Source organism: Bombyx mandarina, chromosome 12 (assembly GCF_030267445.1).
Source record: "Bombyx mandarina strain Sakado chromosome 12, ASM3026744v2".
Taxonomy (NCBI): domain Eukaryota; kingdom Metazoa; phylum Arthropoda; class Insecta; order Lepidoptera; family Bombycidae; genus Bombyx; species Bombyx mandarina.
This window is the reverse complement of record NC_143219.1, coordinates 1,746,690-1,772,248: the sequence shown is the minus strand read 5'-3', so window position 1 is coordinate 1,772,248 and position 25,559 is coordinate 1,746,690. Positions and strand designations below refer to the sequence as shown.

Sequence of the window (25,559 nt, the reverse complement as noted above, 5' to 3'; positions counted from 1 at the left end):
CCCTTCAAACCGAAACGCATTACTGCTTCACGGCAGAAATAGGCAGGGTGGCGGTACCTACCCGCGCGGACTCTCAAGAGGTCCTACCACCAGTAAATAGTTGAAATGATCGTAAAAATTACTGTCGAACAAAATACAAAAACGTTGTTATTTTATTCGAATGCAGGTCAACCGGCTCCCTAGTGCCGTCAAGGGCGGGGTTCTTTATGGAAATGACAGGGACAGCTTTATAAATAGTTTCACGCATGGGAAAAAGACGAGAACACATCACAGCTGACACAAAACAAGTGGTAAACAGAAGGTGCCCGATTAACGAATTTAGTTCTTGTCTATATCTATACTAATATTATAAAGAGGAAAGATTTGTTTGTTTGTTTGTTTCGAATAGGCTCCGAAACTACTGGACCGATTTGAAAAATTATTTTTCCATTAGAAGCCGACATTGTCCCTGATGAACATAGGCTACTTTTTTCAAATTTTTTTTTTATTTTTTTTTTTGTGTCATGTGTATTTTAATGTTTCCGAAGCGAAGCGAGGGCGGGTCGCTAGTTGTGAAATAAAAATGTTTGAATTATACATCATAATTTGTCCACGGTGATATTCTGTGTTCCGCTTTATAGGTATAGGTAAAAAATGACGATCAATTTTTTACCTATACCTATAAAGAGGAAAGATTTGTTTGTTTGTTTGTATTGAATAAGCTCGGAAACTACTGAACCGATTTGAAAAATTCTTTCACTGTTTGGAAGCTACACTATTCTGAAACTCCAATAATGTAACCCAAGGTGTAAAAAAATTACCTAAGATATTCTTTACATCGCGTGCCCTCCGAAAACTATTCATGATAGAATAAAATAATGTACTACGGCTTTGTAGAACACATTATTATTTACAAAAAGTGTTGCAATAGCATATGCCTAACTATTATAGTTATGTCGCAATAAGTGTTCTTTTATTTAAAAAAATAAAACAACGTCAAATATCGCTGAAATTTTTGTTAAAGACCCGAGCGGAGCCGTAGCGGGCCACTAGTCATTAATAAACATAATCTGGCCGCGTTTTTTTTGTGACTAGCGTACATCCACAGAGCGTTTCTAGAGATCTTTTCAGCCACGTACTGGCTCTGGAATGAAATTCCCTTTACTGTATTTTCTGAGCGCTATAACATGTCTTTCTTCAAACAAGGCTTATGGAGAGTGCTAAAGGCAGGCAGCGGCTAAGCTATGCCCTTGGCATTGCTGATGTCCCGCAGCGCTAATCACTCACCATCAGGTGGGTCATTTGCTTGTCTGCCTATAAGGGCAATAAAAAAAGAAGGGCCAAAATAAATTATACAAAGTTATTACTCAATAGGATAAAAGACGAGCAAGCGCTTAGCTCACGAATTAACAAAAAAAAATTGATTTTGGGTAAATGTATACAATTTACGCTGCACACTAAAGAAAACTACATAATCTAATAAAATAAAACAGTAAAGATGAAAGTAGGAAGATAAAAGTAATAATCTTTAAAATTATATTAAACAAATCGCTTTATTTAAATATGATTATCTTAGTGCTATCATAACAATTAAAAATATTAACCACAAGTTTGAGGCCAGACGACTTTAGAACTTTCGCGAGTGAAATCGAAAAGCTCAGTACAATAATTCGGTCGTTGACCTCGAAGTTACACATTGTATTCGAGAACAAGAGCTTAATTGTTCGTTGCTTATTGATATATTTATGTTTGATTTAATAAAACTTTTCGAATCGAAAAATCGATTTTAATAAAACTTTGATTTAATAAAACATTTTCGCTCGTAATCGTTCTGTAAGATTCAACATTACACAGGGTAGATCTGATGTAGACCTAAAAGTAGAAATACAATGACAACCTTATCATCCAAATTCCAAGTCCATGGCTCATAAGGAAATTATTTCAATTATATACCTATACTAGTGGTCCCCTTGGTAGTCGAAATTCGACTATAACTAATGGAAATTATAAGTTTGTACACTATTATGATTCTATTGTCAAGGACTATTATACTTCTTTAATCGAATAATAACATGTACTTTTAGATTAGGAATATTGTGTTCTTTTTTTTATAATAAATGTTGCACTCATTTAGTAAAAGATGTGTGCGTAAATGTAATAAATAAAATAAAAATGACTTCTTTAATCACAGATTTCGTCAAGACTACACTTTATAAAAAGAATGTAACATATTTCGCTTTTTCCGGATAAAGAGTTGCTTATCTCACTCTGTCTTAATATATTATATAAATTACGTGTCACGTTGTTTGTCCGCGATGGACACCTATGCTACTGAACCGATTTTAACTATTTTTTTATTAATGGTTGCAATATTTATTAATTAACAATAAAATGATTTCTTATGTTGATTGTATTATTGTTGCGCATTAAATCAGTTTTTACAGACAATTGTAATACTGTCTGACATTAATATCTCAAAGGTGGCGCTGTGTTAAAATGCTCTTTCATGATTTAATTTTTAAACATAGTAATCTTAAATCACGAAACAGCGAAAACACTCTCGTATTAATTGTCACAAATATATCTGGCGTTGTTGATCGTGTTATTTAAAATAACAAAGTAAACTATGCGTTAATCCAGATTTTGAAGTAACTGCGCCAAATTAGATCGAAATAAGTAGGTACAGACCTTTTTTAGGGATTTATTTTGACAATTCCTAACTTACCAGCTTTCATATTATTATTATTATTTTATTGCTTAGATGGATGGACGAGCTCACAGCCCACTTGGTGTTAAGTGGTTACTGGAGCCCATAGACATCTATAACGTAAATGCGCCACTCACCTCGAGATATAAGTTCTAAGGTCTCAGTATAGTTACAACGGCTACCCCACCCTTCGAACCGAAACGCATTACTGCTTCACGGCGGAAATAGGCGGGGTGGTGGTACCTACCCGTGCGGACTCACAAGAGATCCTACCACCAGTGAGAGGTTTCATATTAGAAATTACATTAGTATTTAGATCAGAAGGATAGATCTTCGTTCCTATCCGGCGTCCCACGACACCACACACCTTTTTATTTTGTGGTTGAAGTATTACTGGAGGCCCGGAGGCCTTTCCAGTTTCACCAGGACAGATGCGTGAGCAAAGGCTCAGCCAGGAGGGGTGGGATTTGCTAACAGTCGCCCGAGCACCTCCGAAGGAGACATAACAACTCAAGAGCAGATGCTTCGCGAATTTACTACTGGATCGGAATCGCGACCCGCTCAGAAGATCCGGCGAGAAACTCAGCGGGCTGATGAATGGGTTAGGTAGCACGTCGAACTCTGTCGAATTCGACAAGTCCATTACTGAGGTCCCTAAGCCTGCTCCTAGTGTTAGAGCTGAAGGCGTCTAATGCAAACGTTATAGGATCTGGTGGATTCGTAAGGATGTGATGTTACAACAACGTGGGCATTAAATATAAACGAACAGATTAGCTAATTCAAAATGTATTCAGATAATTTTACGTTACGTTTAACAGTATAAAAACATTTAGAACGTTATTACCTTTTGTACTAGCTTACGTAATTCGCTGCTACCATCAGCTGTCATTAATGTTAATTAAATAAATTGGCAGGATGCGTATGAATTGAGTAGTTTAAATAAATTTTTGAATTTAAAAATCAATCGTGTTCGCTCTCTTCTAAGCCCGTGTCTTCTTTGTTAGTTGAAACAGGAATCCATTTTATTTGCTGTATTAAAGTATTTTTCTTTTTATTTAACACGAAACCTGATTTACCTGATACGAGATCGTGGTCGTCCGGTGAGCACGAAAACTGTAAAGCATAGGAAACGTCTGAAATCATGAAATGACAAATAAATAAAAATCTTACGTTACGGACGTTTTTTCCCAGTTAGGGTACCCCTCCGCATCGTCCCACAAGGAACTTAGTTCCAAAAACTCAAGACTAAACCTACGTGCCTAAATTAGTTATGTGTTCACGACTCGTGAAGATTCAATACAATGCTATTTTTGTATATATATTATAGGTTTTCTTGGTTTTGTTTGCTCTATCAAACCGAAAATAACTCGAGAACCGGTTTTTTTTCCATACCTTCATACATTCACTGGTAGCCTTTTTTTTCTTACCTAACCTTGTAGCCTTCAGAGGCTTTGTCAGCGTAATGGTAGCTCATCGGGCTATTCCAGCTACCGCCAGCTACGTGCGGATGAGTAGGTGAGCTCAGAGTCTTAACCTTAGAGAATTTACTAACACTATCCAAGTAAGAGCCGTGCAGAATCTACCGCCAGATCGGGATCGCGACCCACTGAAAAGATCCGTCGAGAAACTCAAGGTTGTGTCTATTGGGAAGCGCTAATCACTTAAGAAGACATAAGCTAATCTATTCACGTCAGTTAATATAAAAAAAAAACGTGGCGTACACGTGAATCATTTAGTATTCGAAACTGCGGAAATATTAGAACAAAAAAAAAAATCGTAAACTTCAAGTGTTACCGGAATTGAAGGAGACTGTATTATCCACTGAATGTTATGTTTTTTAAATATTTTCTATTATTTCTATATACTTAGTCTGGCAATAAATACTGTTACAATTAAAAATAAACAAAATATTACATTTGAATTTGGAATCTGTCATTTTTATATGATTGCTCATTGAGTTTTCTCATATCTTCCTAACCATGGGGATCTGCGGCTTGGTGATGGTGCAGTGGTAAGCCCTTACACCCCTCCCTCCACAACTCAAAGATAATGGACCATAATTGAAATTTTAACCCTATGTTGACTAAATAGTGCTATTCTGACCTTAAAACATTAACCGTGGATATCTTCATAACCATGGAGTTCCGCGGAGTGGGGATGGTGCAGGGGATTAGCCCTTACTCCCCTCCCTCCCGACTCAAAAATTTATGGACCCTAATCTAAATTTTAACCTTATTTTGACTAAATAGTGCTATTCTAACCTCAAAACATTAACCGTGAATATCTTCATAACCATGGGGTTCCGCGGGGTGGGAATGGTGCAGGGGGTAAACCCTTACCCCACCTCCCTCCCCTCACCCCCACCCCGACCAAAAAATCGACGGACCAAAAAGGAAAGTTTAACCTTTTAGATCGTATCGTTTTCTATAATCAAAGATAATTATTTCATGATAATTAACGTTTATTTCAATACACGCCCTATTTATATAATTATGTTTTTACGAGTATGTTATCAGTACATAACGTTCATTGATAAAACAATTTACTCGCGCACCGAAGTCTGATATCGCTCACATAGTAGAGATCACAATTAGATTTGCTACTTAAACATTGCACGTCATGTTAATAACAAAAACATAGCACGCGTTTTCATTTTAAGTATTAAATTCGTATTTCGAACGTAAACATTGAGTTTTCTTGTGAGTCCGCGCGGGTAGGTACCATCGCCCTGCCTATTTCTGCCGTAAAGCAGTAATGCGTTTCGGTTTGAAGGGTGGGGCAGCCGTTGTAATTATACTGAGATTTTAGAACTTATATCTCAAGGTGGGTGGCGCATGTACGTTTTAGATGTCTATGGGCTCCAGTAACCACTTAACACCAGGTGGGCTGTGAGCTGGTTCACCATCTAAGCAAAAAAAAAATTGTTTTTGGCATTATTTAAATAAAAATATTAGCACTGTGCACTTCTTTTCTATATTCTCTATAAGTGTGAAAAATTTCATACTCCTCCGTCCGCGCAAATTTTCGTAAAAAGGGATACAAAGTTTTTGCTTCACGTATAGCTTCGTATTTCGAATATAGATTCGTATTTCGAACGTAAACATTGAAAATTTTATAGTAAGCGAGTTTTTGTTACCAAATTTAACGCGACCGAAATAGATTTTACCCTGTAAGCTACCCCCGAGTCGGGGGGACCGGCTCAGTCTAGGCGGCGTCTAGTAGAAGGAGCGCACGTGGTACGGTACGACGCTTGCGCTAAGCCACCGAGCCTCCGAGCTCCAACTTATTACTCGCGGCGGCAGTATCGAACGCACCTCCGCATAGGAAGGTCATGTCGCAATGTCGGACGGCCGCGACTCCCCGTCGCAGAGCGGTCTACGGAACCGAGTCAGTTTCTTCGAAAAAGTATGGACCGGACAGTCCAGTAATGACGCCATCGATGCCACCACCGATGTAGACGAGATAGAGCGTCGCATCGAACAGCGCAAGAGACGACCCGACTCCCCGAAGATCGAGGTCAAATTGAAACACACCAGAGACACGGAATCGCCGACCAAATCGTACGAGTCTGCTTTTCCGAATTTGAAGTTGAGGCATGTCGAGCCCGGGGATACTGTCGAAAAGCACGAGCGGGAGGTCGAAGAGGGCGACCTTGCCGCAGGAGTGCGTCTCGTCAAATTCGAAAGGGTCACGGTCAAACGGACAGTTACGGAAACCAGGAGCGAGGAGCGATCCGAATCGCCCCAACACGAATGGTACTCCGAATACAAGCAACAGACTTTACAGACTGGCCCCAAGAAGGACTACTTGCGGAGCAAATCGGAATATGACTCTCACATCGCAGAAATTCGCGGTAAGTCGAATATTGTAAACAGTATTGTTGTAATACAAAACCGTCAGCATTTAATAACGTGAATGGTGTTTCCGTCTGAATTTTCAATAATAACATTTCGTAATCGTGACTTCGAAGAATTTGAAGTTCACTATCCAAGGTCAAATATGTGAAGGCCTTAGCCAAGTAGCGGTAGGCAGCGGCTTGGCTCTGCGCCTGGCATTGCTGAAGTCCATGGGCGACGGTAACCACTCACCATCAGGTGGGCCGTATGCTCGTCTGCCTACGAGGGCAATAAAAAAAAAAGTTTGAACATGGAAACAGGTAAAATGTCATAGGAACACGATCGGTCGAATCACACACAAAAAGCTATTTGGTATTCTCTATCGTTACATCTCGTTGTTGACTTAGATTTTTCTAGGACTTATTACTGTTTCGATGACATCACTTTTTGCTTGCCTTGGCAAGGATATAGCCTTTATAACCCACTAGACTGGACGTCGATGATAATTAATTCGCTTGAAGCGTCACGTTGAACCAAATCGACTATCTTGTAGGTCATAAAATAAATAAATAAATGTAATTTGAAAGTTACAAAACCTATGTAATTTTGCGTACCATATCTTTAGTACCTTCGGTGTTGTGGGAAGGAAAAACCATAATACACACTCTTATTGACAATATTGTTATTATATGCCTAATGCCATAATATTTTAGATTATATTTGGCTTATCTTGGGTATAGCCCGCTAGTTAGCAGTTACTTTTAAGATACATAGCATGATAAAAGTTATTAAAAGGCTTACAAAGAAAATCAAGGAAGACATTGTTCCAAAATATAATTATAAATATACCTCTGGTAAACGAATTGCTAATAATATGTAATTATTTCCTCAACTATGTTAATATATTTACTGTCTGCAACCAATTAATTCTTATATATAGCACGTAAATCGTACCCACTTATCACGCGAGTTTTAAAGTTATATTTAAAACAATTGTTAAATGGCCCTTACTCATTTGGGTGCCTTAAAAATAAGTCATATTTTGTTTCAGAACTAACTTTCATAATAATATGTAAGTTAGTCTGATGTTTTTCCTCCTTTAATAATAATAACTAGTAGTCCCGCAGTAAGCGAAATTCGATAATTAATAGAAATTATAAGTTTGAACAATATTATGATTCTATTGTCAAAGACTATTGTTTAATCACAGATTTCGCCAAGGCTACATAAACAAAAGAGTGTATATGCGTGTGTGCGTGTGTGTGCGTGCGTGCGTGTGTGTGTGTGGGTGTGTGTGTGTGTGTGTGTGTGTGTGTGTGTGTGTGTGTGTGTGTGTGTTTGTGTGTGTGTGTGTGTGTGTATTAAATAAATGGTAGTGTGTGTAATGTTTTTTTGTTGTTGATTTAATGTATTTTTATGCATAATTTAATTAAGAAATTTGCATTCTGCATTCCTTCTCTATAAGTTTGAACAGTTTCATACCCTTCCGTCCGCGCAATTTTCGCAAATATGTGTACAACGTTTTTGCTTCACGTATTAAGATATAGTAATTATAATACCAGGGAACCAGTCACAGAGTCTTCTGGCTCCAAACCTGGATTCCCTTATGAGAACCCTAAACTGATTTACATTCGCGTTTTTAGAGATATAGATTTTAAAGTGATAAAAATTTCAGAGTTCCATAGAGATTTTAAACACACAGACCGGACCGGCGAAAATAATTGTGAAATGAAAAATTAAAAGTTCTAAGAAGTTAAATTAAGTAAAAATTGACATTATCGCTCGCTGGTTTTTTCTTATGTAAAGACAAACTATAAACGTTAGCATATTCCTTTGACCAGTTTATCAGAATATTTCCTTATCTTAATTACCGAACTAAAGTAAAAATGCATAAGGCCGATAAACATTTTCGTCGAGAATAATTATAAAATCACCTACAAACAAAAAAAAAAACACCAAAGAATATTATCTGTTATAAACTAAGCAATAAAGATTAAATTCCTGTGGTATTCTTTTTTTTATCTTATCCGTAAGTTTGTCACGAATATTAGCAAGATGATAAATTTCGCAATAGCTAGTACAGATTTTGGTTGGTGTTACAGGGGACATAGTAAAATAGTAAAGGGTATGAGTTTCTTTTTTTACTTTTTATTGGTAGACTAGCTCACGACTCCTTGCTAGGGTTCGTGTTAGCAACGTCATCAGGTTTGAGCCCCGTGAGCTCACCTACTAGCCCGGTGACGCTGATATGGTCTCTCTAGACCATCAGCTTAGGTAGGAAAAAAAAAAAGAAAAAAAATCTCGTGTTAAGTCGTCGTGGCCTAAAGAATAAGACGTCCGGTGCATTCGTGTTGAGCGATGCACCGATGTTCGATTCCCGGGGGGTACAAATTTTTGTAATGAAATACGTACTCAATAAATATTCACGATTGACTTCCACGGTGAAGGAATAACATCGTGTAATAAAAATCTAACCCGGTAAACTAATTTGCGTAATTACTGGTGGTAGGACCTCTTGTGAGTCCGCACGGGTAGATACACCACCCTGCCTATTTCTACCGTGAAGCAGTAATTCGTTCCAGTTTGCAGTGAGGCAATTCTATACAATTTAAATTTCGAACTCAGGTGTCAAGGTAAATGGCGGCGTTCATGTTGCGATTTCTGAGGCTTACGGTAACCACTTATCATCAGACGGACATTGAATTAGTTCACCCATGTAAAGTATTTTACAGTAAGACGCAGATTTCTCTGCACTGTTGTCCTGTCGGGTGACGGTCACCACCAATTAGATTAATCTACCATTGTCGGATATAGGCCATACATAGTGGAGTGACGAAAAAAATATTCGTAAGTGCAGAGAGAAACAAAATGTTGCTCATATCTGCTTGTATCTTTTAAGTTGTGTTTTTATTTTGTTCAAGGTTAGGTGTAGTAGTTCTATATATATATTTTTCTTTATTGCCCTTGTAGGCAGACGAGCATACAGCCCACCTGACGGTGAGTGGTTACCGTCGCCCATGGACTTCAGCAATGCTATAGTTAGAGCAGCAGCAAAAAAATGCTCGTGATATCTGCTTCTATCTTTTGATTTGTTTTTTATTGTGTTCAAATTTATATGCAGTTGACTAGTGCAATCTATAAATAGGAAAATACTTTGAAAATCGCTTGAACAAAACCTGTTTTGTAAATTTATGCGGATTCAAAACTAGATTATTGGATGTGCGATAAAGTTTATCTGGTTTTAACTTGATTTAAAGATAAACTGTTTTATAACATTGAAACAAATCCAATAAAAATATAAGTTACTAGCGACCCGCCCTCGCTTCGCTTCGGAAACATTAAAACACACATGTAACCAAAGAAATAAAAAAATAAAAATTAAAAAAAAGTAGCCTATGTTCATCAGGGACAATGTCGGCTTCTAATGGAAAAATAATTTTTCAAATCGGTCCAGTAGTTTCGGAGCCTATTCGAAACAAACAAACAAACAAATCTTTCCTCTTTATAATATTAGTATAGATTATTATTTTTGTATTGTGTTTCTCAAAATACTTAAGATATTTGGGTATAATGAAGATCACGGGCCTAAGCCAAGTGAGCTTCATTTTCTACTTGCAGAATATTTAATTTATATTTATTTTATTATTATTATTATTATTATATTATATAAGTTATAGTAAGCATCGAAGCTAAGCGCTGATCAAAGATTAGAGTTACTAATTTAATGTAATTTCATCAAAAATGTCGAAATAAAGTATAACGCTTGTTCCAAAAACAGTTTTTCGGTGGAGTGCTTACGCGACGAAGTTTTGCGGGCTTGTCACGTTTTAAAATAAACATGTTAATATTGTAATGTTTCATTTTATTTGCATTTAAATTTTAAGATTTAATTGCAATCTTAAGATTTAATTGCAATATCAGCCCTTAGTATTTCCAGAAAAGAAATGGCCCAGACGATTCGACTAAGCGGTACTAAGAGAGTCCCTTCAAGTTTCATTTCTTATTTGTTTAAGGTCGCGTAGTGTTCAAAAAGATAAAAGGGAATATAATTTTTAACTCGCTGAGTTTCTCGCCAAATCTTCTCAGGCAGTAGATGCAGTAGTGCTTAAGCTGGTAGGTCCCCTTCGGAAGCGCTCGGACAGCAAATCCCACTCCTCCTATCTGAGCCCGTGTACGTCCATCCGTTCTGGTGAAATTGGAAAATCCACCAGTAATCTTTCCTTTCTTAAAAAAAAGAATTTAATTTAAAAATTACTCAAGTTTCTTCGAGCATTCTGAAATTACGTCACTATCCCCGACAAATAAACGGTTTAATTATATTTATTTGCATCTACAACATGTTACATTCAAGCTATTCGTATTCGTGATGTTAGCAGCTTCATTTGAATTTTAAATACTCGACCAGTGATACCATCAGCGTTTCGTAATCCATACATATTATAATAAAATACGTTTGGGTGTGTCTGTACGTTGAGGAAAAGTAATAAATACATTTCTATTTTAACTGTGGTTTAAATATAGGAGCGTAATCGAACGTAAACCAGTAGTTTTAGGGGTTTATTCTGTCTGTCTGTTTGTCTAGCTCCGGAACTAACGAACTGATTTTCATGTAATTTCCATTGAAATTATATAGTAAAAAAAAGGGGTGAAAGGCAATTTTGGTTTAAGCGAAATTTTTGCATCTTTACAGGATATAACTATCGTAACATAAAAAAACCTTCTCAGCTATTTAAATGGAGTAAACTTAATTGAAGTTCAATTAAAAATATCGAACTGTTGACGCTTATACCAAATAAAACGCACCTTTAATTACAAAGATAATTGTCGCGTGTTAAGCGAAATGTCACTTAAACCAAATAGCGTCTCACCCCTTAAAATAATATTATTCGTGCCAATATTATCTATATACTAACATACAAATCTACAGTGGTTTTTGCGGATGTTCCGTTATAACTACTGAACTATGCATCCGATTGACTTGAAACTTGGTATCCATTTAGAAAATACATGTACTTAATGGATAGGCTATATTTATATCAGTGTTGGATTCCCTACACCAGTTGCGGGGGTGTTAATTATGAGAATCTTTGTGGGGGTGAGAAATAATAATGTTAAAATTTTAAATGCCCAGCGAAGCGGACGGGTACAGCTAGTCGGAAATAAGAATAACGCAATATAAAATTCGTCTAAGCAGGTGAAGTTGCGAGCGCAATTACTCTCTTACGTACAGATGATGTCATTCACTTCTATGCCATAAATTAACACGGAATTTAATAACAAAATTCTAGGAATTTATGAAGGACTAAAATAAAAATAGTCTAATTTGTTTTTTATTACACATAAATCAACTAACGAACATCACGTGTGAACATTTTCAATAAAACCACTAAATAATTTTAAAGTTGCGCACTTAAAAACGATACGTCTTTAAATACACTGTTAAAATCCAGTCTATGTATACATTGTATCATGCATCTATATCTTGGTAACTGCTAAAGTATCAGTTTGAATTTATTTTCGAATATTAACATGTCCGCTCTATTAGAGAAATTACCATTTTTATCACAAATTCCATTATTATGTTCCCTAACGATACTATTGTTTCATCAAAGTTGCTGCTATTTGTTGGGAAGTTTGAACGATTTTTCTTCTTCTTCATAGCGTTTCCCCTGGTCTGGTGCCATGGTCAGTTTTCCCACTTAAGTTCCTCCACTTTGCCCGGTTTTCGACATCCTTCTGTGTGAGGTTATTCTCCCCCATATACGCCTTTATCACATTCAACCAGAAATATTATTAAAGAATAATTGTAAATAGACATGCTTTAAGAAAAACCGACTTCATATAGAAAAAAAAAAGATATTCCAAAACAAATTAATATACACTAAAAGCAATAATTATCGAAATTGGTTGGCGTAATATTGAGTTAGTGGGTTATTCATTTATTTGCCGCGCACGTACTTAATGCAAATTTAAGACTTATATTGTTTTCTCATGGATACCATTATCAAAACTGGACTAAATTAAAATGCGACCACACGGGAAGCGTCAGCTTTCAAAAATCAAAAGCTATGAAGTAACAAAAATAAAAAAACATACAGTCGAATTGAGAACCTCCTTCTTTTTTGAAGTCGATTAAAAGACATACAGACTGAGATAAAATATGTATAAAATGGGATTAAAAGCGAACGGGAGGTACCTTTTTATACTACGAAGTGTAAAAAGGGACAAGGGAGAAGGGAGGATAACCGATATTGAAATGCAACAGAGACTTCAGTATAACATTCCGCTAGGATATGTGTTGCCCATGGGCTCCGCAAACTGTCAACCGGGATACGTAAAGTGTCGTTTCATTAATAAAAGTTAAGTAAAAAAATTTAAGTCGAAGCGAATGTAAAAGTGATTGCAGTTTTAACTCGAGCACAGATACCGGCACAAGGATACACTCAAATACGGATAAACTCAACATACGGGTTTCATACACGGTGCACTTGTGTTTTTAAATCTTTCGATAACGTCATTGCTGTAATTAATGTTTTCTTCGTACTGTTTTTATCTCGTTGGACAACAATGTCGCGGTTAAAGGTTAACTTAAATACATCGAAGTTGATGGTTTATCTACTGGTAATAACTTATTTAATGTCGATTTATTGTAATGTAGATAAGTATTTATTTAATGTAGGTTTATTTAATGTACCTATATTATTTTGCAATGGAAGCGTTCTTGAAGCCGATACGCTAAAGCTGCTTATATTATACTTAAACATATAAATTTCTCTTTTTTTTTCCTTTATCCACTTACTACTTATATGTGATTTTGATGGTGGAAACTTGTTTTAGTTATTTTTTAACTATACTTATTAATATTATAAAGCTGAAGAGTTTGTTTGTTTGAACGCGCTTAATCTCAGGAACTACTGGTCCGGATTTGAAAAATTCTTTGAGTGTTGGATAGCCCGTTTATCGAGGAAGGCTATATAGGCTATATATAACATTACGCTAAAACCAATGCAAGCGGAGCATCAATAAAGAATACCTAGGTGGGTGGCGCATTTACGTTGTGGATGTCTATGGGCTCCAGTAACCACTTAACACCAGGTGGGCTGTGAGCTCGTCCACCCATCTAAGTAATAAAAATAAAATAAAAAAAAGACATGCAAGGGGTCTGGTTTTAAACAAAGTAAACTAATTTTCGTGTTACAACGCATTTTAATTTTATTTAATTCAAATTTAGTCGAGACCTGATCTCGATTTTAGTCCAAAAAATTTCGCAGACAGTTTGGTCGCCTCTCAACTGTATATCGAATGACAAGCCGCAACTATCATTCACGAGTAACGCAGACACGAGAATTATGTGATGTGACTTGTTTCAAGTGTACCCTGCTCGCCTCGGAATCATATCTTATGTTTATCAATAGACCGCTTTGGCATCCGTTGCTATGATTAAATTTATTATTGAAATTAATCGGTAGCATCGCTCTAACTATTCCCGTGAGAAAGTGACTATGAGATTCATTGGAGAGACAGAGCTATATGAGTATGGTATCAGTATACTAAGTCAACAAACGGGTTTTACTGGGCGTGTTCTAAGTCCTTAAAGTCCTACTATCCTGCTTTTTCGGCCTTAAAACAGTTGGGTATCATATTTTGAAAGGCACGAAAGCGGTTATAGAATTGAGATAATCGTCTCATGTCTCAAAGAGGATAGGCGCATCCACATCATCACGTCTATGGTTTCAGATGACCCTACACGAGTCAGGCCATGGGAATTGCGCAATAAATAACAAAAACGTATTATTTTTTCATTTTTCAGTGGCTTTAAGTGGGCTAAATGGTTCGTTATTATTGATGATTGTTGAAGTTTCATATTTTCCTTGTACCTTGAGACGAACGTCTCAATAGTAATACCAAACATTAATATGGAGAAATCGACTTAATATTGGAACTGTTATGAGCTTACATGGCCTTCGACCCTTGAATATCAAATTAACATATATATTTCTATAATACGTACACCGTACAATCATCATTTACGAATGCAATTGCCATTACAATTCCTTTCAAGTATGTGCATAAGCAAGGATATAAGCAAAGGTACCTTAAATTCTTGTCATTACAAAAAAAAAAAAACATTGAGCAATAGGTACTTACATTGAAACGAAATAAAACGCATCTTATCTCGTTCTCAGTAATCGTTTCGTGACAAATTCTTAATTTATTGTCGTATGAAGCAAGCGACATTGCAGACGGTCAGTCATGGGCAGGGACGTTCATTGTGGAACGAAGGATGGGAATTACTACTATCTCTTAGGTTTATGGCGTTTCCTTTTAGATTTCGCCAATGTCAAGTGTATTTAATACTCTGCTTTCTATAGCGGGCTTCGTGAACGAGCAAGGTCACAGATATTCACTAAGAATTAAGTGAAGGATGGGAATATTCAACGAACAATGACGATTGAGACAGTAAAATTGTCATGTTCGTATGTGTCATCTGAACAAGTGCAAGAAGTTTTAGGTTTTTGTTTATTGCCCTACAAAGGCGATAATGATGGTGAGCGGTGAGGATTTTTGCTGAAGCGGTCCTTGCAGCAGAACCTTTCGTAGTAAGAGATAATTTCAGAGCCAGACAGAGCTACGTTGCAAATAGTCGTTGGAAACGTACTGTCGGTGATAATAGTCCGTCTAATGCTGGCTATACCTTTTTAGATAAAAGGCATATTTTAGCTTTAAAAAAGCATTAAAAATAGCTTGTGATGTGTACATCTTGGGATTTGGTTTAGTATTTGTGAAAAGTAAAATAGTCGTAGGAATTACGAAAGGAAATTACTAAAACACATTGTTGTTGTAATGAGATAGTATCGTAGTATATTTAGGTCTACGGATCAATAACTGGACCGAAGCCCGCTGGGTTTCTCGCCGGATGCTCTCAGCGGGTCGTGATTACGATTCGGTAGTAGATGCTTTCACGAAACAACTGCCCATGAGCTGTTAGGTCTCCTTCGGAGGCACTCGGGCAGCTGTTAGCAAATCCTACTCCTCCTGGCTGTGAGCCGAGCTCCCCCACCTGTCCTGACGAGGAAATGCTTCCAGGTTACCACTATTCCTTGCTTCCAAAAAAAACGAGACCTGCTGATTCTCTCTCTGTAGTTACGATATGTCGCGTATCCCGTTTTGATCGTCCTTTTTGTTGAGGAAAAACTCAATAATACATATTAGTGTTTCGATCCTCGAAATAGATCGATTCCTGTATGTGCGAATTTTTCTTATTAAGTTGAGACGTCTCCATGTCACGTCCGGCTATTAAGTGATCCCAGTGCAGCCATTAGCCTGTCCGTTTGCAGCAGTAAAAAAATAGTAAATACGTTTTATTTAATTTTCGATTCGTGCCAAACTGTTCTGAATTGGAATTTCGGATGCGCAACGAAATCGAGCGTAGATGATGTCATGATTGCTTGTGGCTCGTGATAAACCAATTGACACCTTATCACGTGGCGCTGAACTTGGCTTTGAACCTGTTTTTAACCTTGGACACCAAATAAAAAAAAATACAATTACGAAATACTTATATTTGTAAAATAGCATTGGTTTTTTTTAATGGTCGAAACGATGGCCTTGGTTCGCGGGATACCAGTTTTATCGAGCGCCATGTAAGCGTCGTGTCCTACGTCTTTAGCGATCATTTCGTTCATGTACGGTTTATTTTCATTATTTCTTAAAGTGCAGACTGTTTAATAAATGGATACCAGAGTTCATAGACAAATCCAACGGAATACAGCTTTAGACAAGCCCTCGAGGACACAGTTGTATCTGTCAGTCTTTTTTTTATTGCTTAGATGGATGGACAAGCTCAAAGCCCGTCTGGTGTTAAGTGGTTCTTAAGTGGTTCAGTTACAGGTGGTACCGGAGCCCGTAGACATCTGCAACGCAAATGCGCCACCCCCCTTGAGTAATAAGTTCTAAGGTCTCAGTATAGTTACAACGACTGCCCCACCCTTCAAACCGAAATGCATTACTGCTTCACGGCAGAAATAGGCAGGGTGGTGGTACCTACCCGTGCGGACTCGCAAGAGGTCCTACTACCAGTAAACTTTAGGGTCTGGGCAAACCAACGGTCACTTTAACCTTTAGCATTATTTATGTACTATATATTGTTCATATGGAAGTTTGTATATTTCGGTACCAAGGTTGAAGAGATTTGGATGAAATTGCGAACAAAGATATTTTATAATCTGGATTAACACAAGCTACTTTTTATCATGATAAGTGACATGATTTGGACAACGCCGGATATTTTCGAGCAATAAATACGGCAGTTCGCTTTTTCATGATTTTTAAGCATCACGGATCTACAAATCGATTTTTACTTTATGGTAGATCGAGAGAGTGATACAAGCAAAGTTGTTACGAAGCACAACGGGTACTTTATTGAATGGACTTTGGTACTTGAATATGTGCAAGCTAAATGCGTTTTAATGAAGAGTACTTTACTGAAACCATCGATGTCCTCCGACATTCTTGGCCCAAGTGTACCTCCCCTTAATCTACTTATATATGTATAAAAATGAATTCCTGTTCGTTAGTCTCGCTAAAATTCGAGAACGGCTGGACCGATTTGGCTAATTTTGGTCTTGAATTATTTGTGGAAGTCCAGAGAAGGTTTAAAAGGTTTTAAATAAATTTGAAAATGCTCGGAATTAAATGAAAATAACAATTTTGTTTTCCCTTTATTTTTATTTTTTTTATTGCCTTTGTAGGCAGACGAGCATACGGCCCACCTGATGGTGATTGGTTACCGTCGACCATGGACTTCAGCAATGCCAAGGGCAGAGCCAAGCCGCTGCCTACCGCTATTGATGTGTCCCCCGTCGGACGAATTCCTTTTGTTTGTTTTAAGTTTATTTTATAAAAAAGTTTAGGTCTTTTATTTATCGATTGAGGCACTACGAAGTCTGCCGGGTCAGCTAGTGATTCAATAAAAATAACTGTATACAGGAATATCAAAAAGAAATCTAGGATTAATAAGACTGCTAATGAACGCGCGCTATTTAAAAATCATGATGTCAGCTTATAAACAGCCCTAATTTCAGACTAACGTAATGACTTACTCTAACGCTCGATCGGATGAATCACTGAATGCTTTCCCAATGTGTAATGTGGAGAGTGCACAATGCATTCTTACAGCGTGCTCGCTGTCGAGCAAGTTCAAGAATAGCTAATCTAGATATGTATTATATTCTCGTCACAGGAGCGAACAGAATCTTTTTCTCCATCTTATACCACTAGTTGGGGTCGGCACGGCTAATATCTTCTTTTTTTTTCCTACCTAAGCTGATATCCTTGAGAGGCTATATCAGCGTCGCCTTAACAAGTAGGTGAGTTCACGGGGCTCAAACCTGATGACGTTGCTAACACGAACCCTAGCAAGAGCCGTGCTTTGTAGAATCTTCCACCGGATCGGAAACGCGACCCACTGAGAAGATCCGGCGAAAAACTCAGTGGGCTGTGTCTGAGGGTTAATTTACTTGTCGAGCCCTTCGTCGCAAGCGACGGGTTCGACGAGAACGGTGACCGGTGCTTGAGGTACCCAAAAGCACCGTTAGTGGATCGGGAGGATTCGAAATGACGTGTTTGGGGCGACGTCGACTGCTTTCCATTATTTCTACAGAATCGGGAATGTAGTTACCGGCGGCCACGATGAGAGGGTCCTCGTGTCGTGCCGCTTTATCGAAGTGGTTTTTTTCTTCTATTCTCTTCTATCAGTCGTCATCTCAACCCTCACTCCCTCTCGCTCTCATATCGTCATTCTCACACTGCATCCATGTCTTCTTTGGTCGACCTCTTCTCCCTCTACCTTGCACTGCCATTTCCATACATCTTCTAGTCACATGCATCTTCTCTACGCATCACATGTCCATACCACCCTAACCGTCTAAGGTAATAATAAAGGAGCGAACAGAATAATAATTGTAATTCCGTTTGCTTCTCTTAATACCTGTTTTGAGAACTAGTAGGTACATGTTGAATGGTACTACCGGAAAACAAAAGCACATTTCACAAAAGAAATTAGAATTTCATTTTGAAAAAGAAAAAGGAAAAATGTCATGCTTGATATACTTGTAATATTAAATACTTGAAATTCAGAAATGGAATTAATCAATTGCAATTACAAATATATAATTAAGTGTCGTAAAACATAAAATGCATATAATATTATCTTAATGTCAGAATATTAGTAAATTGCATTTAACATTATTAATTTAGATAATGTTAAGTGTACTATAATGGATATTCCAATTAAAACAACTCTGTCACTATCTAGTCATTTTAATGAAGTCATGCTATAATAATAATTGTTACATTGTAATCATTAAAAAACCCACTTAATCGCCGTTAGCCTAAGGTGCTACTTCAGCTATTGACAGAACGATATGTGAGCTCATTAGCTCAACATGAGAGAAATTTCTAAAACTGGCCCTCGCAAGAGCAGTGCTTCGCTGAGTAATTTCTTTTATTGCTTAGTTGGGTGGACGAGCTCACAGCCCACCTGGTGTTCAATGGTTACTGGAGCCCATAGACATCTACAACGTAAATGCCTCACCCACCTTGAGATATAAGTTCTAAGGTCTCAGTATAGTTACAACGGCTCCCCCTACCCTTCAAACCGAAACGCATTACTGCTTCACGACAGAAATAGGCGGGGTGGTGGTACCTACCCGTGCGGACTCACGAGCGGTCCTACCACCAATAGTAATCTATCACCGGATCGGAATCGCGACCCGTTTAGATGATCCTGCGAGAAACTCAGTGGGCTTGTGTCTATGGGCTACTCCGTATGTTTGATTAGGACCTCGACCGGTGCTTGAAGAGTCTAAAAGAATCGAGATTACATCACAACATAATCAATTCTTGTTCTGGGTAAATTTTTGATGAGTTCATATTTTTTCCCAAAGACAGTTGGCGGTATTGATAACCTAAGTGATATCACGCGTCAGTTGATATTATGATCACCTACTTCCATTGCATGCAATTAAAAATAAACGGTAAATTATATCGAGGGGAGAAAGGCTATTTGGTTTAAGCGACACTTCACTTAATACGCGACAGCTATCTTTGTAATTAAATGAGCGTTTTATTTGGCATAAGCGGCTTTTTTCATTGATTAGATGGGTGGACGAGCTCACAGCTCACCTGGTGTTCAGTGGTTACTGGAGCCCATAGACATCTACAACGTAAATGCGTCACCCACCTTGAGATATAAGTTCTAAGGTCTCAGTATGGTTACAACGGCTGCCCCACCCTTCAAACCGAAACGCATTACTGCTTCACGGTAGAAACAGGCGGGACGGTGGCACCCACCCCTGCGGACTCACAAGAGGTCCTACCAGCAGTAATTACGCAAATTATAATTTTGCGGGTTTGATTTTTATTACACGATGTTATTCCTTCACCGTGGAAGTCAATCGTGAACAATTGTTAAGTACGTATTTCATTAGAAAAATTGGTACCCGCCTGCGGGATTCGAACACCTGTGAATGCACCGGACGTCTTATCCTTTAGGCCACGACGACTTCAAGTTCACATACATTGTTCAAGTTTCATGCATTCAAGTTTATATACATTGAAATATTAATATTATAATAAAAATATTTCCAACTTTTTAAATGCAATTTACATAAACATTACATACATATTTCGTGTAATACAGTTTACGTACTTCGACTGAGTCGTCCATTGAGTAAAAGTACTTTAAATAATCGATGATCTGTCTTTTATCTACCCTGTACACCATCAATTAATTGTCTATACAATCTATACTAAAATATAAATCTACAGTGGTTTTTACGGATGTTCCGTTATAACTACTGAACCATGCATCCGATTGACTTGAAACTTGGTATCCATGTAAAAAATACATGTACTTAATGGATAGGCTAATATTTATATGAGTGTTGGACTCCCTACACCAGTTGCGGGGGCGTTAATGATGAGAATCTTTGTGGGGGTGAGAAATAATAATGTTAATTTTAAATGCCCAGCGAAGCGGACTGATACAGCTAGCTTATTACTACAACCAAGTAAATATTAAGATCAACATTGACGTATTTTCGCTTCCAAAGAAATATGGTCCTTTTACTTAATAGCATTAAACTTGATTTCATGAGATTTCTATTCATTCATCTCCACAAAGAGCATCGTTAGGCCGATGCGTGGGCGTGACTTACTTTCTTTGTGACCTTAATTTATATATAGCGGTCGCATTGAACTGAATGCTTTGAAATTTGATGGGCTCGACTCGGAACGGAGACAATGAGTTCCGTTTCCAATGTTATTGGTTTAAATAAACACTTCTCGATGACAGAACGACAATAATACTCATTTATAAAAACTAAGCAAAATTTTAGTAGATGATAGAAGTAAGACAAAACATGAGAAACAATAAATTAGTTGTACGTACTTCAAATAACATCTTAGGCTATCAAGGAGAATGTAGAAAAAAAATGTGTGCCGTCACGGGACGCTTGGCAGATGTGAAACATCGACATTATTTTGTAAAAGTAATATGCAGAAAAGAACAGATTGTGATAGGAACCAAATATGTCATAATGATAAAATAAAATATTACGAAAAAATAATTTGTTTTCAAGTAAAACACAGGTTATGTGTACTGTAGTAAACAAAAACAACACTGTATACACTACGGAGTATACACTATAGGTATCCGAGCTCAGTGTAACGAGAGAGATGGCTTAACGCCGGATCGAGTGGGAGAGAATTGCAAAGTCGATTGCGCGTCGCCACATCGTACACACTACTGCATATAGACTGTATATATATACCATCATATAGCGTGGCGAGGCGTCGCCACGGCATGCGTCGCCACGCCAGAAATCGGTTTTATGTGCGCCTATAGATGTTTCACATAAAAAAAAAAAAAAAATATAGAAAAAAACCAAATAAAGGTATAATTGCGCACTTTTTTATTGTCATTATATTATTTCCGACATTATAAAGTTTTCCTTTTGGTCCACTCTTGCTGATAAGTGGTTACTGGAGCCCATAGACATCTACAACCTAAATGCGCCACCCAACTTGAGATATAAGTTCTAAGGTCTCAAGTATAGTTACAACGGCTGCCCCACCCTTCGAACAGAAACACATTACTGCTTCACGGCAGAAATAGACAGGTCGGTGGTACTTAATCACGCGGACTCACAAGAGGTCCTACCACCAGTAATTACGCAAATTATAATTTTGCGGGTTTGATTTTTATTACACGATGTTTTCATCGATCATCTCGACAACTAGGTTAACAATCCTTTCCATATGACTGACGCAGAAAATGTATATATAGATGTAAAGTGTATATTCACTTTTTTCCTTCCCTACCTATGCTGATAGCCTTGAGAGGCTATTTCAGCTTCACCCTAACGTTTGTAGGTGAGCTCACGGGGCTCAAACCGGAGAGTTGCTAACACTGGCCCTAGCAAGAGCAGTGCTTCGCAGAATCTACCACCGGATCGGAAACGCGACCCACTGAGAAGATCCGGCGAGAAACTCAGTGGGCTGTATTCACTGGGGCTGTGACATAAGCGTAATTTTTTTTGTGTCACAGAGCGACTGCCAAAATGCACTAAAAACGTTTAACCTTGTGTTCGCATCGTTTGGAACTTGTTACGGTTCGTCGGAAACACATAAAGACGATGTTCTGCACATGATTACCGCGTTTTAAAATTAAACACATTGTTTTTGCGTGGGCATTCGTTTAGCGTGCTGCTCGGTGAAGCTATTGTAATTTAAAATGGGATTGACGTTGCTGCTATAATATATTCATTAAGCTATATGGTATGTTTTTCATGCGGTCTCCCAGACATAAATTAGAGGAACTCATAATTACGGGTCGCATAGAGGGCAAGCGCGCCGTGGGCAGAACACCAGCCAGATGGTCAGATCTAGTAAGAGATGCACTTGGTGGTAGTCTGTACCATGCGATCCACGCCACCCATGATCGAACACAGTGGAAGAACGTCACATGTGGTCGCGATCCTTAGTAGTAAGGGAATGATATAGAAGAGAAAAAGCTATATGGGTACGCGTAGTCTTCTGAGTTTCTCGCCGGATCTTCTCAGTGCGTCGCGTTTCCGATCCGGTAGTAGATTCTGCAAAGCACGGCTCTTGCTAGGGCTAGTGTTAGCAACATCGTCAGGTTTGAGCCCCGTGAGCTCACCTACTAGTTAAGGTTACGCTGATATGGTCTCTCTAAACCATCAACTTAGATAGGAAACAAAAATATAGGTGTCACTGGTTGTGGTCGACTTTAGATCAAATCGTAAGCATCTATCAATGTGTGTATTCCAAATACAAAAAAAAATCATTCATCAAATCATCAAAAAATCATTAGTTCTGTTTTACTTTGTTTGATGGATACACGAGTGAACGAACAGCCTATTCGTTCTATTCGTGTACAATAATACTTAAAACCCATATGTGAATACGGTTAAGTTTTTTAGCAGAGTAATTTCACTTTCGGTGCATGTTTACACGACCAAGGCAAGCCGATGACATCATTGCCTATTGCAAAAACTTCGCGAGTACGTTTCGCCACATTTCCATTGAATCAACGACATATGATAAGTATCGTCCTTATACGCTGTTTGTTTTGGTTCAAAATGTAATTTTAATCGGCGGTGGGTACAAGAAAAGTAGGTACATTTATTTATTGTAATACTACGCGGTATTTTTATTTTTTATTCACGTTACAATGTCATTGAACTCATGTTTTTAGTAACACAGAACAGGATCGATGCATCAAATAGAAAAAAAGATTCCAATCGAAAATCTCAGTGGGAAACGTTCATATTTTATATAGTAGAGTTACTTTCACAAAACTATAATATATTACTGGTGGTAGGACCTCTTGTGAGTCCGCGCGGGTAGGTACCACCGCCCTGCCTATTTCTGCCGTGAAGCAGTAATGCGTTTCGGTTTGAAGGGTGGGGCAGCCGTTGTAACTATACTTGAGACCTTAGAACTTATATCTCAAGGTGGGTGACGCATTTACGTCGTAGATGTCCATGGGCTCCAGTAACCACTTTACACCAGGTGGGCTGTGAGAGCGTCCAACAAACTGGCAATAAAAAAAAATTAAAAAAATGTAATAATTATAACAAAACTTATTGAATGAACTTACTATTTGTTTGTTTGTTCGAGCATCGCGCCAAAAACTACTAATTGTTATTATAAATATTGTTGTTTCCAATTGTATAGATTAAGAAAGAATTTATAAGCTCGATTTCTTTAAAGCTCGCTGTAACGATAAGAACTACGTATAACAATAAAACTATAATATTTTATAAACACATAATAAATATTTTGAAACATCCCTTTGAAAATTCGGCTCGAAAGACCAACTTTAATAAACAAAGCACCTTAATTATTTTGACTATTGCTTTTCATGTAAGTTTAGTTGTTCGTGCTATGTAATACGTTATTTATGCGTTCGAGGTAAAACTAAAGTGCTTTTGCTATCACTTGATAGAAGGTTTCTGGGTATTTCTGGAATAGCGCGATCAAATTTAGATATATACGGCGTGACTTGCTTCAGCGAATAAATAGTATTTATTGTTAGTCACAACGACGCGTGTTCTGGCTTTTTTTTTATTTATTGCTTAGATGGGTGGACGAGCTCACAGCCCACCTGGTGTCAAGTGGTTACTGGAGCCCATAGACATGGCTTCACTAATAAATCAGACAAATCGATGGTTTCCGGAGAAAAATAAGTCGTTTCTGGGAAAACCGGAAAAATCCGGAAAACGATACAGTTTTTTTTTTTTTTAGTTTATTGCCTTTGTAGGCAGACGAGCATACGGCCCACCTGATGGCATTACCAACAAAAATCTTAGTTTAGAAAAAAGGTTTAATGCTTAGTTTTTTTTCTAAAAATGCTTAGTTTTTTTGCCTACGAAGACAGATTAGATCCATCCATCTGATGGTGAGTGGTCAATATCGCCCATGGACATGACCGATGCCGCTTGGAGCGATTAGTATGTTACTGTCATCCCGCATGGATTGATGTCAGGTTCCTACTAATCTTTACTGTGAAGCAAACAAAATCAGTGTATAAACACAAACCTATTCAGAACTGGCTACACATGTATGAGGCTAAGTGTACCTACTCGCTACAACGAATAACAATTTTATCTTTCTTTTTACATTCCGATCCTGTTTGGTCAGAGCTTACGTGGATACAACGAATAAGCTACTTTATCGCGCAAACTTTAATGGTAAATTTCGTGTGAATCGTCCAATGTTCGCCTTTGAACGTAGCCTGGAGATAGGAGAACGTTGAGATATTGATGCTTTTGTAAGGATTTTAAATTTGTTTTTGTTTTATGGCATAGATAATCGTAGTAATGTCAAAAGAGGCCATTTTTATTTATATTTTATTGCTTAGATGTGTGGATGAGCTCACAGCCCGCCTGGTGTTAAGTGGTTACTGGAGCCATAGACAACGTAAATGCGCCATTCACCTTGAGATATAAGTTCTAAGGTCTCAGTATAGTTCCAATGGCTGCCCCACCCTTAAAACCAAAACGCATTACTGCTTCATGGCCGAAATATTCAGGGCGGTGCTATCTACCTACCCATGCGGACTCACAAGAGGTCCTACCACTATGGCACCAAGCGGTTTATTTTTTCTATTCTAAGCCCGCACGGATAGGTATCATCAACTCATCTATTTCTGCTACGAAGCACTCATGCGTTTCGATTTGAATTGAGGCTTAGACCTCATGTCTGGTGGTGGGGTCCATGTGGTAATAATACCCATGGTTTTCCGTAACAGCTTAATATCGTATTGGCCGTTCATTCACTGGTTTATACATCAAACAAATTAGAACAGAACTAATGATGGAGTAGCTCGCGAAACTAAAAAAAAATATGTTTTTTTTTTTTTTTTTGTATTTGTAATACACACATAGGTGCTCACGAATTGATCTAAAACCAACCACAGTGACACCTAAAAAACTATCAATTTAATTTTA

General features: G+C 37.7%; 1 protein-coding gene across 7 annotated transcripts in view; it reads left to right on the top strand.

Moving 5' to 3' along the window:
• Positions 1–25,559, top strand: part of Msp300 (Muscle-specific protein 300 kDa) — a 215,885-nt gene that overhangs the window by 47,159 nt on the left and 143,167 nt on the right. For 2 of the 7 annotated variants that reach the window (XM_089731746.1, XM_089731744.1), the window contains exon 1: positions 5,973–6,539. The exons of 1 other annotated variant lie outside the window; for it this stretch is intronic. In XM_089731746.1, the coding sequence (XP_089587872.1) occupies positions 6,026–6,539 (514 nt within the window). In that variant the 5' untranslated portion in view covers positions 5,973–6,025. Of the gene's footprint in view, positions 1–5,960; positions 6,540–25,559 lie in introns of those variants that run through there. 4 more of the 7 variants (XM_089731750.1, XM_089731749.1, XM_089731745.1 and 1 more) reach the window with 4 other exon arrangements.